This window comes from Megalobrama amblycephala, linkage group LG17 (genome assembly GCF_018812025.1).
Source record: "Megalobrama amblycephala isolate DHTTF-2021 linkage group LG17, ASM1881202v1, whole genome shotgun sequence".
Classification (NCBI taxonomy): Eukaryota; Metazoa; Chordata; class Actinopteri; order Cypriniformes; family Xenocyprididae; genus Megalobrama; species Megalobrama amblycephala.
This window is the reverse complement of record NC_063060.1, coordinates 16,220,267-16,237,575: the sequence shown is the minus strand read 5'-3', so window position 1 is coordinate 16,237,575 and position 17,309 is coordinate 16,220,267. Positions and strand designations below refer to the sequence as shown.

General features: G+C 35.6%; 1 protein-coding gene and 1 long non-coding RNA gene across 2 annotated transcripts; both read right to left on the bottom strand.

Moving 5' to 3' along the window:
* Positions 1-2,164: 2,164 nt before the first annotated feature.
* Positions 2,165-7,735, bottom strand: LOC125251885. Its single transcript, XM_048164983.1, has 10 exons — positions 7,720-7,735; positions 4,407-4,445; positions 4,288-4,311; positions 4,109-4,138; positions 3,958-4,026; positions 3,808-3,876; positions 3,424-3,726; positions 3,158-3,283; positions 2,907-3,035; positions 2,165-2,770 (listed from the first exon to the last, which is right to left on the bottom strand). Exons 1-10 carry the CDS (start codon positions 7,733-7,735, stop codon positions 2,172-2,174), a joined length of 1,404 nt encoding a protein of 467 aa, XP_048020940.1. The 3' UTR covers positions 2,165-2,171.
* Positions 7,736-7,821: 86 nt separating this feature from the next.
* Positions 7,822-9,144, bottom strand: LOC125250369. The gene is made up of 3 exons (XR_007180783.1): positions 8,762-9,144; positions 8,477-8,584; positions 7,822-8,224 (listed from the first exon to the last, which is right to left on the bottom strand). It is a non-coding gene; the product is annotated as an uncharacterized LOC125250369 (long non-coding RNA).
* Positions 9,145-17,309: the final 8,165 nt, after the last annotated feature.

The following is a 17,309-nucleotide window of genomic DNA, read 5'->3' as shown; positions in this document are numbered from 1 at the left end:
GAGCCATTGGTATGAAGATTAATTTACAACCTTGCATTATGACATCGAGCACAAGACCTGCCTTGCAAAAATACTCCAGAATTAGAAACGAATCAAATCTGGCCGCGCAATGAGCTATGAAACAGTATCCTTTGTATCGCGGCTGTCTGAAGTGTGTGATTAACTGTGCAATACACCCGGGGCCTTCTGCCACAAATTTTTCTCCTTCAAAAGTGATCGCGCAAATAAAGTTGGCTATATGCTTACCATCTTGATATCGCGTTTCAAAATCATAAAAAATGTAATTCTTGTTAGGTTCTTTGGATACTATGGGTTGTATGAAGCATTGGTGTAGCCCATGATCATGCAGATCTTCGCCGCAATGGGTGCAACGGTTGGGACTACATTTGTGGTGGGCTCTCTTACCTTGACCTATGACGTCGTATCGTTTGTTACACAGTTTGCAATATTTTATAGCATCGCACGGGGCTTTTTCCCATACAGGGTGTGTTTTTTTATGGGCGTTGTAACAGTAACTCGACTTACAAAATCGCAGACAATCGGTTGACAATCGCAATGCATGGTTCTTTCAAGATGTTTGTAACAATCAGCATCAAAACATACGTTGCAGACGTGCTTGCATTGATGATTTCTAGGGCTTGAGTACCCTTTGAAACAAAATTGGCATACATAGTCAACGCCGACGAATGCGGTCAAATTCAGAATTCTATAGTAATGATCGTCGTACAAATAGAGATACACCGTTTTAGGGTGAGGCTCACTGCAAATTTTGTACGTTTCTAACGCACCGGCATTCGTCCTGTAAAAAACAACGATTTTAATGTCTAAAATACTTTCAAACGCATTTAAATCACCCAAACCAATTTTGTCTTGAATTGAAAAGCCTGCGTCATTTTGGATGGACGCAGCCAGTCTTTCTAACTCATTCTCTGGTGATTGCGGATTTAGGAAATGTGCGAGACAGATAGAGAAGCACAATTTATTTGATATATTCGTGGGGCAGCATAACGACATCTTTTTACGTTTGATGACCTGATCAAGTGCTAAATCTGTGAGTTTACGGCGGCGACCACCTCCTCGTCTGTTCATGGCTATGTCAACTTCGACCGCGAGTGCGTCGTCCGTCAATATCTGTTCATTACTTTGTAAAACCCTCTCAATTTGATCGGTAAATAGATTGACGTCATAATTATTCTGATCTGATAAAATGGTTTGAATGAGCGATGACAGAGAAGACCCCGTAAGGGTCATATTGATTATGCAAGCATCACCGCCAATATCTCTAGCAAAGGCCGATATTTCGCTAAAAGCATCGTGTAAAAAAATGTGATACGATGCTAAATCTGTAGAGTTAATATCTCTCAGATTCAGCGGTCTTCGCATTTGTACGCTATTGAAACGGGGTCTCGGTAATATACGGTAACCATTTACTTCCCCGCCCTCACGAATCAAAGTATCAATGTCTGGCTGTGTTAGTCGTGACGTACCTGTAGGGGGATCAGGGGGTGCCGCATTGCTGGTTGGCGTTCGCACCGGACCCGCAGGGTGAGTTGGCTGTGCATTGCTATCATTACCGGTACCACTAAATGATGGGACATTGTTATTATTTAACCCCATACCATCTTGTACAGGACATATGTTGTGGTAATTTATTAATTCTTGTAATTGTATACACAAATCAATATTAGGAATTTGATCAAGAGCCATTTCTAAATCATCCAAATTAGAAGTCTGTCGTGATGATATATCGTTAAAAGATGTTTGCACAAAATCCGGATACAGATTTATCGCTTGTTGTAATAAATCACACATCTGATGCGGGTTTTCAATTTGCATTTCAAGTACAGTCTGTAGCCGCTCTGAGAGAGTTTGGTCTGGATTGCAACTGTGTGCATCGTCTGTGGAAAAAGAATTTGTAGCATCCATTTTTATTTTTAGATCAATGGTATATTAACATTTAAATGTATGAGATATCGCTTACAGTGTGAAAGAATTCACAACATAAATTTTATTATAGACCATAAGCGATATTAACAATTAATTAATGAAATATCTCACAAAAGTATGAAGAAAAATATTTCATCCAGACATGTCAAAATAATAAAAAGATAACACATTCACCATGTATATTGTCATGTAACTACAACAACAGATTTGATATTCACATTGCATCATCTAACATTGTTTCTAGCACAGAGAAGATTTACTATCAATCTTCTTTCTCTTAGCTCTTCATTTAATATGTTATTGATGCGCACAAAATTTTCATTTACACTTGATTGGAAAACGTGAAAGCCAGTCTCTAGCGCATGATGCTGGTTATATACAATACCACCCAATTCCTGAATCCTATTTTCCTGAGCATCCAATCGGTCACAGACATCGTTAAAAAATCTTATCATTCTGTCACGGACATCGTGAACAATTGGATGTGATAGGTTATGGATCTCGTTAACAAATGCATCTATTCGAGTGTGGACATCGTTAACATAGACATCTACTCTGGCACGTAGTTCATCATTCTGAACAATCAATCTGTTAATGAGTGTAAGAATAAATCTCCAGTCTTCGGATGTCACTTCATTATGGATATGCTCTGCTGGATGTTCTTCGACTTCTACCACGGCCTGGTTGTGAAAAGGATACGGCGTCTGCCTCCCGCGCACTGTTGCTTCATCGTATTGACTGCCTGTCCAAGATGCGTCATCCCAAGCATTTATCTGTGACTCACTCCACTCTGACAAATCATTCACACGGCTGTCATGGTCGTCTGTATAGGAAAAAATAGCAAATTACAATTAGAGATATTCCGTAACATAAGTTGCATAATGTTGTAACAGTCCCAATAAATAACATTTTCTTAGAACGTTAATTTTAAAAAGATTAAAAATAAAAGCACATCTTACCATCAAAAAGCAGGGGACTTTGAGGAGACTGCTCGGGGGTACAATTTTCTATTTTTCTCACAGGCCTTGGAGATATTCCCCTATTGCTAGGTCCTGGTACTTCATCTGTGCGAACAATACTGCTATCAACTTAAAATAAGAAATAGTGATAATTAGTAACATGTGAGGTGTGACATTTGTAGCAGTCCCATTAAATAACATTTTTCTTAGAACGTTAATTTTAAAAAGATTAAAAATAAAGTACATCTTACCATCAAAAAGCAGGGGACTTTGAGGAGACTGCTCGGGGGTACAATTTTCTATTTTTCTCACAGGTCTTGGAGATATTGCCCTATTGCTAGGTCCAGGCACTTCGTCTGTGCGAACAATACTGCTATCTGCTTAGAATAAAAATAGAAAAAACATAAAATAGAGATAATCTGTAACATGAGAGAGGCGTGACGTTGTAACAGTCCCAATAAATAACATTTTCTTAGAATGTTAATTTTAAAAGATTAAAAATAAAAGCACATCTTACCGTCAAAACACTGGAGACTTTGATGAGACCGTGCTGGTCTGTATTCTAGTATTTTTCTCCTTTTCCTAGGAGGTAGATTACAATCTAGTGTGAGATCTATCACACCAGCAGCAGGTTCATTACACTCGAAAGTGAGGTCGATCACGTCGCTACTGGTTATGTCCACAGCTCGTGATGTCGTAGAAATGGGCGTTTCAGCTCTTAGCCTATCAACTTCGATGAGGCTGTGAACATGGTCATCCGAATTATTTGTGTTCTGGGTGAGGTCAATAAAATCCGGTTGTGCATCAATATGAAACAATTCTATAAAAGAAGAAAAAAGTTTTATTTATTTTATTTATTCATTATTTATTCAAAATATGAATAGAGTGTTTCTATTTTTACCTTCGTCCGAATTATTTGTGCTCCGGGTTAGGTCGATAAACCCCGGTTGTGTGACAAGATGAATCAATTCTGTAAAAGATGAAAAAAGTTTTATTTATTTTATTTATTCATTATTTATTTAAAAATATGAATAGAGTGTTTCTATTTTACCTTCGTCCGAATTATTCACAGCCTGGGTGAGGTCGATAAACTCCGGTTGCGCGTCAATATGAACCAATTCTATAAAAGAAGAAAAAAAGTTTTATTTATTTTATTTATTCATTATTTATTCAAAAATATGAATAGAGTGTTTTTATTTTACCTTCGTCTGTAACGCTCGTCTTGTCTGGTACTGCAAAATAACATCAATGAGACATAATGTAAATACATGAATATTCAGTTTTTGTTATCAATATGACTGGAAATATATATATATATATATATATATATATATATATATATATATATATATATATATATATATATATATATATATTGTACCTGTAGAGTCTGGTGCAGCAGCCACTGTGAAATGAAAACAGATGAAAAATTTGAATATATATATATATATTTATATATAATAGAATTTATATAAATTGTATAAAAAATTGTATACTTACATGAATCAATGTAGTCAAATGCGATCAGTTCAATGTTATCTATGAGAAATAAAAACCTATTACACAATAAATCGTGTCTGAGTATCGATAATTAGAATATAGTAAATCAGATTTCAACATCAAAAGCGTCGAATCATATAAACATCAATGGATAAAACAATCTTTTTCAAATAGCAATGACATGATTAAAATTAATATCAAATGTTTGGCACGCCGCGGTGGATAAAACATGTAAATACAGTCATCTATAAATATATCGCTGTAATCTTTATCATTATTCGTTTTTGATTAAGAATAGCACAATCTGAAATTTAATGGGTATAAATTAATAATTAAATTATGCCGTGAAAATGTAATATCATCAGTGTTGTGCCAGTTCATACCTAAAGAGAACTAGCTCAAAGTTCAGTTCACACAGATGATAATGAACTAGTTCATGTTCATAGTTCTTTTTTTTTTAAATGAACTAAGTTCACATATCTAAAAATGAACTAGTTCACGTTCATTTGTTAAATTCTTTTTAAGATAGGCCACTATCTTACTCAATAGAACCTCTTTACCATCCATTACCAGCTGCAAATCACTGCAACTCCAAAACTAATCAAAATTATTGTACCAATAAACAAGAGACAATTATTATAGCCAGGAGAAAAATAATATTTACCCCTTAAATAATGTGTAATCATGATATGTAGAAATTGGAAAAAACAAGGTGCAGTCAAGGTATACTGTATGTTCAGTGAAACTTTTATTTAGCCAGCATGAACCAAATTACAGGACTTAAAAATAAGGTATATTCAGGAGTCCTTCACAAAATATATTTGTGTCATCTGCAAAGATGACAAATTTCAACAAATCAGAAGTTTTGACAATAACATTTATGTATAATATAAATAATTTTGGTCCTGACCTTACTCAAAGGCTGCAGATCTCCCACAATGTAATCCAACACAAGCTTGTCCACTTGTTGCTGGGAAACGAAGGAAACAGCAGGTCCTTTACTAAATGCAGTGAGCTTAACTTGGGTGGGTGTGCTTGGCGGCGGTCCTCTCTTCGTTAATGATTTCTTGCGTTCATCATTCAGTCGCAGATATTTGCCAAGATAGCTCGGATGGCGTAACTCGATGTGTCGTTTCAAATTTGAACTCGATGTGGCTGACGTACGTACTTGTTTGTTTAGTCCCGGTGGGCACAGTTTGCACAAAAACGTGAGGTTTTTTCCGTCTGAGTCTTCCTTTGTTTGTACATAAAACTCTGCTAAGTGCTCTTCAAAACTGGCTTCAGCTGTAGCTAAGTTTGAATCACGTGAACTAGTACTAGCACTAGTCATGATGCTGCACCATCAAGGTGTTTGCTGTAAACAGTCGTGTCGTAAAACCTGAGTTTTCAAATGAGCGTGAACGTGAACTGCGCATGCTGCTCATTCCTGCCAGAGTGAGCGCCGCTCTCGTTCACGTTCATTGAATGAAAAGTGACTCGTTCAGTTCAGCGTTCGGCGAAAATATGAACGCGTTCAGTGAACGTCGTTCATTGAACGCGTTCATGCACAACACTGAATATCATAATAAATAATTTATGTACAAACATATATATCTGCGGTGCTTAAAATATCAAAAGCATTGCACGTGTCAATAATTAGCAAAGGTTTAACATATAAAACATCCTGGGAGAAAAATCACCTCTTTTCCAAAGAACATGCGTTATTTAGTAGATAAAAACATGTAATTTCATTCATTCATTTACCACAAAATCAACCGTAAGCAGTGAATCCTTTAACAATCACATTCCATTTATACCAGATTATGAAAAACACAGACCAGCCGTAAAAATACAAAATAGTCATTAAAAATAGTACAGTTTGCAGTGAATCAGCCTTTAACAATCACAATTTAATATCGGATTATAAAAAACACATAGCTACATTTTAACCACCAAGAAAAACAGACCAGCCGTAAAAATACAAATTAGTCATTAAAAATAGTACAGTTTGCAGTGAATCAGCCTTTAACAATCACAATTTAATACCGGATTATAAAAAACACATAGCTACATTTTAACCACCAAGAAAAACAGACCAGCCGTAAAAATACAAATTAGTCATTAAAAATAGTACAGTTTGCAGTGAATCAGCCTTTAACAATTACAATTTAATACCGGATTATAAAAAACACATAGCTACATTTTAACCACCAAGAAAAACAGACCAGCTGTAAAAAATACAAATTAGTCATTAAAAATAGTACAGTTTGCAGTGAATCAGCCTTTAACAATTACAATTTAATACCGGATTATAAAAAACACATAGCTACATTTTAACCACCAAGAAAAACAGACCAGCCGTAAAAATACAAATTAGTCATTAAAAATAGTACAGTTTGCAGTGAATCAGCCTTTAACAATCACAATTTAATATCGGATTATAAAAACACATAGCTGCATTTTAACCACCAAGAAAAACAGACCAGCCGTAAAAAAAAAATACAAATTAGTCATTAAAAATAGTACAGTTTGTAGTGAATCAGCCTTTAACAATCACAATTTAATACCGGATTATAAAAAACACATAGCTACATTTTAACCACCAAGAAAAACAGACCAGCCGTAAAAATACAAATTAGTCATTAAAAATAGTACAGTTTGCAGTGAATCAGCCTTTAACAATTACAATTTAATACCGGATTATAAAAAACACATAGCTACATTTTAACCACCAAGAAAAACAGACCAGCTGTAAAAAATACAAATTAGTCATTAAAAATAGTACAGTTTGCAGTGAATCAGCCTTTAACAATTACAATTTAATACCGGATTATAAAAAATACATAGCTACATTTTAACCACCAAGAAAACAGACCAGCCGTAAAATAGTCATTAACATCAAATAGTATAGTATACACTGAAACCCAATACGATTTATATCATTTTATGGAAAAACATCGGCACAATTTAGCTAGCAAAAACACAATCATTCAAATAATAAATATATTCAACCCAACGATTTTAAGTGATAGTAAAATACATTATTTATATCAGATCATTCAGCATCGCTAATAAAAACAGGGTCGCAGCCAATTTCTCATGATAATATCAAACAACATCCGAAAAGATCCAATGCTGGATAAATATTTAAAGAAAACAGACTATAAATTATTCGCAATACATAATAAATATATCCGTACATATAGCACACCCCTGACGTGAGATGCTACGTAATTTCACATTTCAAGGAAATAAAAACACAAGAAAAACTAAATTACCGAAATTTTAAGCAGACATTGCTTTTTTAAAACAATAAGAGAGATGTTTAACTTACCTTGAATTCTCGACATGCTTGGTCTCTGGTAAAGTAATCCCTGTCCAGTATGAGGAATACGTTTGGAAAACTCAAATCTGCCGCGCCGGCTAGACTATTTAAAGAGCTTTACCCAGCTAACAAAAAAAGGTCCCCAGAACGTCCCCTGAATGGCCTCTGCGAACGTCCCCCGAACGTCCATGTGTAGGGTCCTCTGGCTGTCCCGGGGACGTCCGCAAAGACGTCCTCCGGACGTTCACGGGGACGTTCACAGGACGTTCAGCGGCCATTCGGGACGTTTAGGGGACTTTCGATTAAGTCCTCTTATTGTTTTTTTATTTTACTTCTAGGTTAACAAAAGAACACAAACAAGTTGTAAGGAGAAAAATACATTTATTTATTTATAATAAATGAGCAGTTTCATAATTGTTGTGCTCTTTCCGTGTGTGTGTTATGCAGTTGTGCACGCGCGTCTCTCGTTGTCAGCTGTGGTAGTCTGATGGCAGTTTTTTCGATGGCTTCTAACCTAAAACGACAAAATGAACACATTCAATAATGTTTCAGGTATCGTTTGTCTATTAAGAAACATTTGTTACTGACAATTTGGATTCGTGAGACCAAGATTAGCGTACATTTGAAAATAGGCCGTAACGGTCAGCCGCGACGGACAACAACTTCAGCAAACGTTTGTAAATGTAATCTTGTCATATAATTTAAACTTTACAAGATAAACAGTGGTTATGGTAGCTAATGTCTGCTAAACTAAAATTTAAAATACCTTTTCGACCGACGAAAGAGAAAACTCAAGGCCTCATCTGAGAAAATCACCAGCAGGACCGTTAACTGTCGACGCAGCCGAGCGTTGCCATGGATACATGCGCGTAACCTAAAGAATGACGTCACTCGATCGTCACTTGCTTGTATCTCACAGTGTGGCTATATTACACTTTTTGCCACATGCTATACCTTTCTTATGTGTAAAAATTAAAGTAATTTTTTTAAATAACTTTTCTTTAATAAAACCATGTTTGACAGGTATTTATGGGTATAGGAATTGTCTTACCTGTGTTATTTTCCAATTTCTTTGCCAGCAAAGTGCTTTTCCATTCTTCATCTTTTCTTTGGCTGCATTCATCAGTTGAAGTCAATAACATTATTTTAGAGCTCCAGTTCAGGGTGATTGGGACACTTTTTACCATTGAGATGACTTGGATAAAATGTCCCATTCTTATATTATACCACATCTTATATTCAGTAGCCTGCTGTTGGGGGGCATCATGATTTTGATGTTTAAAATGATAACTGCTGAAAGCACACATGATCTGATGACATCTTTAATTAGTTAGTAGTAGGTTGAAGTTACTGCTTCATTTTACAATGAATGGGTCATTCTACAGAAAAGTCAACTTTTCTGTCCCTTTACAGAAATATTACACTTGAAAACACTTTTTTTTAATATTGAAAAAATTTTTTTTTTATATTTTAATATGAAACAATATTTGAACAATTAAACCTTCTTGCGCATCAATGTGGCAGTATTTGTTTTTTAATTATAAAAATTCCAAACACCACAGAAGTGCTCGTCCCCACAGTCATGTGGGAAAGTGCTTTATTTTGAGCTCAGCAACAGGGTTTAAATACAATAATGTATGCATAACTGTCAAATATATTATGTAAATGACATAAAAAAACAAAAACAAATGCTGAATAAATATTATAAAATATATATAAAAAAAACCCTGGTGTTGTGTCACTGGTGTTACCTTTAACAAAAATCTCTTATTTTGAAATAAAAATCACACTGTTGACATCAATTGACTACCTTCTTCCTATTTCCTGAAGATCCACGAAGAAAGACACATGGAAAGACCACTATCTCTTTTCAGTTATCAGAAATTTTAATTAGAAAATCATAATTTCATATGAAGCTTTTAGTTGAAGTCACTGGTGTGACCTACTTTATTATTAGGGAATTTTAAAAAAACTAGAATACAAATGGATTAAACTACTTAATTTAGTGAATATACCATGATTGACAACATTTTTCATGAAAAATGTCACTGGTGTTACTGTCACTGGTGTTGTTTATAGAAAAAAAAACTTTATTCAAAGCTATTTATTTAGTTATTTTGCATAAAATAGCACTAAATAATGTGATTCTAACTTTTTTTCCTATTGTTAATCCTCCTTTGGTCAGATATGGCTAAATTGAGGGTATTTGGCTAAACTGAGAAGCTGAGAAACAGCGACATTACGGACAGTGTATTTTACAGACATTTTTAAAATGTTGTTTATGATCTTTTACTGACTGCTTTCACTAAGTGTCAATGAAAAGTCTTTGATTCTATAAAAAATGCAAAAAATTTAGTCTCCTCTCCTTGATTATAGTTGAAGAATAAGTAGGCTATCTTTGGTCGTATCTGTCACTGGTGATTCATTGTGTCACTGTTGTTACTGTTTTTTTGTCTGTCTCATTAAATAAAATGTGTCATATGTGACATGATAATACTTTTACATTCATTGAATTCTGCTAAACTCAAGAATTAAGATGTAAAGGATTGCATTACTTGTTTATGACTGTTTTTCAAATATTTCCATTGTTATAGCAAATACATGCATAATTAAATTAGCATAATTCAATCACTTTTAACTAACCTGATTGAAAAAAAAAAACACAATCTCCTTATTTTTTTCATTATCTTTTTTTCTGTAACTCTGACTGCATGTGCTGAAAAAAAATTGAGAAATATCATTTCATAAAAATGTTTAAAATGCCAGAGAAGTATGGTAACACCAGTGACAAAAAAAAATGGTACATGCTGTCTTTAAATGCACAAAATGATAATAATAATAATAATAAATCATAAAGCTGTCATTTGTATTCATATAGTCAATGTGTAATATAATAATGTGGTCTAAGTTTAAACGTTAGAAAAAGAAATACATTTTAAGACATTTTGTCATACCAAAAGTGGACTTTTCTGTAGAATGACCAGAATTCAACTACTATTTTTACTTGAAGTAAAACCATAATATCAACCTGCACAACAAAACAATCATGGTTTCTGTAAATCCATTATCATGTTTAAAGGGATTTTTAAGGAACACAACCTCCTTTAAATCCAGTAGGTTTAGTTTCATTTGCCCTTTGTCTGAGTTTCAAGGTGTAAGGTCTGTTGATAAAAGGCAACGCTGTTTTTTTTTTTTACAAGTGTTGTTATGGAAATACCAGATGAGGGACGTCAGTAGGACTTTCGCAAACTGGCAAGGACTTGAATGTCCTCCGAACGTCCGTCAGCGAACGTTACAAAGCGGACCAAACGCGGACGTCCCCCGAACGTCCGGCGAACGTCCGCCAGCGAACGTTAAAAAGCGGACCAAACGCGGACGTCCCCCGAACGTCCGCCAGCGGACGTCCCCCGAACGTCCGCCAGCGGACGTTAAAAAGCGGACCAAACGCGGACGTCCCCCGAACGTCCGTCAGCGAACGTTACAAAGGGGACCAAACGCGGACGTCCTCCGAACGTCCGCCAGCGAACGTTACAAAGCGGACCAAACGCGGACCTTAACGGACGTTCACAACGTCCGGGGGACGTCCCTTGTTTGCTGGGTAGATATGTCAAAATGGGGCGGTGCTTACGATTCCATTGGTCCAACGCCTTTTGTAAGAAGATTCACTATGGTTTTCTGTATAAAATGTTTTAAGAGATAATGGTAAATCATACACATGTAAAATTCGCTTTTAAAATATCATGTTTTGACTCGAAATGAATAACATGAGAGAATGTTTATATATAATATATTAATTATTTAACCTAGATACAGTGTGTACATTTCCAACTGTAACCACTAGAGGGCGCTAGTACATCACGCATCTCCATAGTCACCATGTCCGCGAAATAACAGCATGAGCTCTGGCGGCGTCAGCATGTCTGTCTGTTGCCATCAAAATGTTTCACACATACACCTCCGGTGCTATTTAACTTCTGATCGCGCTATAATAAAGAAGAACTCAGGATTTGACGCCTAACTGTCTCCATCGTTTTAAATGTGTTGTGGGATTATTTTACACTTCGGATTACGTCCGGGATGACATATGGTAATAGCACAGTGAATTTAAACTTTTTCTATGTAGTTTAATATAATTAAATAGAATAGATATAATTTCCGTGGATCTTATCAAAGGTTCCCTATGTTGTGAATGGAGTCACACGTTTTGTTATATTCCACTGAGTAACATGCTTAGCATGTACTTAATTTAATTTCTCCGATGTCAATATATCTGACGTGTAATTTAGATAAAGTTGCAATTCATATATATTCCAATAGTGAAAAACGTGTGCAACTTTGGTATTTTTAAACCATCTAAAGACAATATTGACTAATAATAACTATTAAATAGCAGCCTAAGACCTGTGTGTATTTAAAACTAAGACTCTCATCTTTAGAAGGATGAGACATTTTTAATAAGTTTCCACACCTAAACCCCCCGACAGTATGTAGCCTTCTAAATTATTTCACTGCCATTTGCTTGGGACAAGTGCTGTTGCGACGCTTTCAACACTATAATAAAAAAATCTGCCCTATTGATCTTACAACACTTGTAGTTATTGAGGTGTGAAAACACATGTCTGTGCCTACCAAACAGGAGCTTTAGGTGTGAAGGAAAGACTCTCAGACAGGATGGAGTCGGGAAGGAATGAAGGAAGGAAGGAAGAAAGATTTAGCTTTTATCCCTCAATAATAAAACATAAGAGGTGTTATATCTACCCTTACTCACTTTTAATAGTTTGACAAAACTATTAAATTGCAAAACCAATCACATCCACAGCCAGAGTTGGACCGGCCCCCAGCAATACGGGAAACAATGTCATTTTCAGTTTAGCAAATGGACCGTACACATCTCAACTCAACTAGTAAGTTGCCTTAAAAATACTATTTCAGTTTATTACGTAAAATTACTATTTTCAACAGCTTGACTTAACACCAGTACTATTTAATACGGTTTCATATAAACCCTTTCATATGTTTCATTTATCATTATACTTTTTGAATTTAAAAATCTCTTAAAGCAACAAAAATATTATTTTATCTTAATTGATAAAATTGATATTTCAACTGCATTATTTAACATCAGTACTTTATTAAGCTGGAAAACAAACTTCTCAAAGCTTTCAAAATACTTTTTTCATATAATTTCTATTTCTTTTACGTTTAAAAGAGTTTGTATCACTAAATGATTTTAAGGGTATTTTAAAGGATCTAGCTTCTGTGTCATTTGATTGTGATTGTTTTTGAGTGATTTTGTGTATTTCTGTGAATTATTGTATTTTTGCTATGTTCAACTAAATGTGCTGTCTGTCTTGGCCCTCTTGTAAAAGAGATTTTAAATTTCAAGTTTTATTTCCTTTTTTAAATCTCAAGTTTTATTTTAAATCTCAAGTTTTATTTTAAATAAAGGTTTAATAATAATAATTTCAGTTTATTTCATCTTATTTCATATAAACACTATTTCATATTTTATTATTCCTTTATTTAAGGAGAAGTCATATTGAGACTATAGTCTCTTTTTCAATGCTTTCTTTAATACTGTTTCATATAAACACTTTCATATGATTCATTTAACAACAGTGCTTCTTATTTATTAATCTTGTTTGTATTGTTTCATTCACAGACATTATGGCTGGATGCTGCACATTCTGACAAAAACATTCAAAAACGGTCAATCATCAAATTGCCCCCCGCCTGTATGAACATTCCCACACCATTTCACACCCAGTTCAAACGTTCAAATTGCCCACCACCTGTATAAACACCATTCCACTTCCTGAACATAAAAACATATGACACTCATAAACACAGTCCAGAAACAGATGGTCACACTTCCTGCCATAAACAAAGTCCGGAAACGGAAGGGCAAATAAAGGTCACACCTGTCATATCATCAATCAAAAAGCCATAAATCATTTTGACACAAGCACCATCATATTACTACTTATATGATACAGGTAGATGGTTTACATTGGATCAAGTGATATAATTCAGATCAAAAACCATTTGCTAAATAAAAAACCTTCTTGCCATCCGCCAAACGAGTGCCTTCATAGACGGCACCAAATCCACCTTGCCCCAGTTTACTGCCGATTGCATATCGGCAGCAAATGTTGTCTATTAAAAGATGAACAGAAGAAGACAATGTTTAGTGGTGCTGCTTTGCAGATATTGTGAGATTATTGTTGGGGACTGTGGCAGGAAACTCACCCTCAGGTCTCATGGTCACTTCGTTACTGTCCAGCGGTTTCGTCAGAGGAGATGTTTCACCTGCTGTCAGACTGACTGGAGTGTCGTGAACTTGAGTTTGGAGATCTGCTTGCACCAGAGGCTCAGCAGCGGGAAGGACTATAAGAACACCGGCAGGAGGTTCCTCGAGATCAGTGACCTCTACAAATCTGGAGATGGACTGTAGAGACTTTTGATCTGAAGAGGAGAATTTCAGCACAAGAAGTTAGCTAGCAGTCAATTAACTGGTTAAAGAAAAGTCTGATTTATTTGGAACAGCAACTCTTTGAAATGAAAGTAAATTATTCACCTATTGATTTTAAAGTGCAAAAAAGTCGAATTTTATTGATTTTTACACTTACAGTATTTCACAATTGCTAAAACACTAAACCCCATTCTCTGAACCCAATGCTCAGTGGCCTAAACCCATTTGTCGAATCAGTCACTTTGTAGGCAAAACCTTAAACAAGTTGAGGTAGTTAAGACACTGTTTGCAAATCTCATCCACTCTTTTTGCAAAACTCTAAACACATTCTTACTCACTAAAACACATTTTGCACTGTGTTGCAAAATGGTAAATACATGTGGCAAAAGTTAAACACAACTACAACACAGTTGTCATCCTTTAAACACAATGACTCAAAATTATTCACACTTATTTCTAATGAAGTGATCAAACCAACTGTATAAAATACAGGTCAGTTCAGAGTGCACAGGTGACACAGGTGCTGAATGATGATACCAACAATAGATGGAAACAATCTGAAAAGTATAGGAGGAAGAGTATGTGCAAGAGGATGATGAGGAGAAAGAGCAAGGGGTGTGGAGACAAGGCTGTCAAGGCTGGATCCGGCACAGGTTTTTCCCTTTGCCTGGCAAGAGACAACATTGCATGTGATGTGGAAAATGTCCTCAACAATATTCAATAATATTCAACAATATTATTGATCTGACAGTACTGACATTATAGGATGAGAACTGAACTAAGCTAGCCTAGATGATGGCATCACTGTTTTCTGCAGAACTGCTTTATAGAGGAAAATAATTACAGTAATTTACATAATAGTTGATGGTCTTTACAATGTAAGTGAATCAACACTGAACTGACTTCAGCTGAACAATGACACTATTTTCTTTTAGAGCTGTACAGCCAAAATGAACCCTCTTTGCATTACTGATCATCATGTACCTGTTATCACTATAAAGCTGCTTTGACTAGACTAGACTAGACTAGACTAGTATCTGTGTAGTATAAATTGCAATTTAAATAAAGGTGACTTGACTTGATTTAGGCCGGACCCAACATGAAGACGTGATGCTGAAGCAGAATGAATCTCTCACTGACTGTGTTACAATATACTTTTTTTTCTGTAACCTCATGTTCTGGATGTTGTGTTTTCCATTTTTTAATGTATTGTCTAATGAATGATCTGTATGTGTTGTAGGGTCTGCACAGTCTCAAGGATGAGCAGGTCCCACCATAAACTGTGTTTACAGTTTTTTACGATTGCTTACACACTAAAATTAAACTTTTCCCACAATTAGCAAAACCTTACACTCAAGGAGCAAAACACAAAGCTAGATCTGCACAACTATAAGCACATTCTCAGCCTCACACTTTTTGCAAAACACTACACACATTGTTTTGCACAACACTAAACACACTTCTCTACATTAGACACAGAAATCTAACATAATGTCACTTCTTTTCCATTTCAAGACACTGCTTTCCAAAATACCACACCTATAAACCAATTGATCAAACACAGCCGTCAGGTGTGAAGACACTTGGGTGCTTAACTGTAAACTCAACAATCAGGTGCTATAGTACTATAAAAAGGCAAAATGTGAGTTTATGAGTCTTCAACAAAATGAAAGGCAATGTTGCAGTAAGAGGGAGAGGGAGAAACATAATTTTGAATCATTTTGAATGTCCCGGGCCAACGCGGTGGTAACATCCCAATGTATGTTGCAATCACACAGAATGAGGTCCTCCACCAGCATGCCAACTTAGGCTCTTACAACACAGCCCACATATTCACATTTTAGACAGACTGCACAAAATCGTCACAGCAGAAGACCAAATGGATTCAGAGCAGATGAGATACATTGCCATATGGGACAATGTAAATTTCCACCTATCTGCCCTGGTCAAAAAACTGGTTTCATTAGCATCCACAATTTTCACTCCAATACATCCCACCATACGGTCCCTTCCTTAAACCCATTGAAGAGTTTTTTGTTTGTTTGTTGTTTTTTTTTGGCATGGAAGGTTTACAATCTCCAGCCCTGTGTCAGGATGTGCCTCATTCAAGCCATGGAGAAGGCCTGACCGAACTGATGCAGGATCTGTGCAAGGATGGATTCGCCTTTCAAGAAGATTCTTCCCTCGCTGTCTTGCGTGAAAGGACATCGCCTGAGATGTGGATGAAGCGCTATGGCCAGATCCAGCTAGGCCAAGAGATGATGCTTTGGTGTTTTGTCTCCACAAATATTTTTGTTTGTGTAATATATTATATTTAGAATATGTTCTAATTTTCAGTGCAAAATATAACCTTTGGAAAGGCATTGATGTATTGAATGGTTTTACAATGTGGTGAGAAATAAATATTTTCATCAATGTGCAGTACTGATCTTGTGTTTATATATATATATATATATATATATATATATATATATATATACTGTATATATTCATGTACTTTACTCTAACAATATCTCTGAAAAAATCAAACCCAGACTATATAATTAGAAAAGTATAAAAGTTACAAGAGTTTAAGATTGAGCACAGCAGTGTGTAAATGAATCAAACAGAATCAGAATGTATGAACCATGTGTGTTCCTTACGGTGTCAAAGTTGGGTTTTGTTAAATTAATGTAAAGTTTTGAATGAAGTGTTTCATTTTGCAAATGATCTGAAGTGTTGTGCTACTTTGGTGTAGGGTTGTGTTAATTGTGTGTAGTGTTTTGACAAACCGGGCCCTGTTTTCAAAATTGTGCTTAAGCAATCGTAAAAAACTGTAAGCCTCAATTCACGGAACTTTGGTTTGTAAATCTTACATCGATTCCGGCCCGGCAGACACTAATGGATCACGAGACTCTTTTTATGACTGTTTCGATAAGTCCCCTAACCTCTCCTCCGCGACTTCAAAGGGGGTGCAACACCACGGATCGGGTTCTAGGGACCAGGTCCAAATTCCAAACGGTCATAAAAGGAAAATACACGCACACACCCACAGACACACACACACACACGGCTCCCCTACAAAGAGACTGTATGCACAAACATTATACCTACAAATATGAATGTATCGGCCATTGTAGTGCTCGCT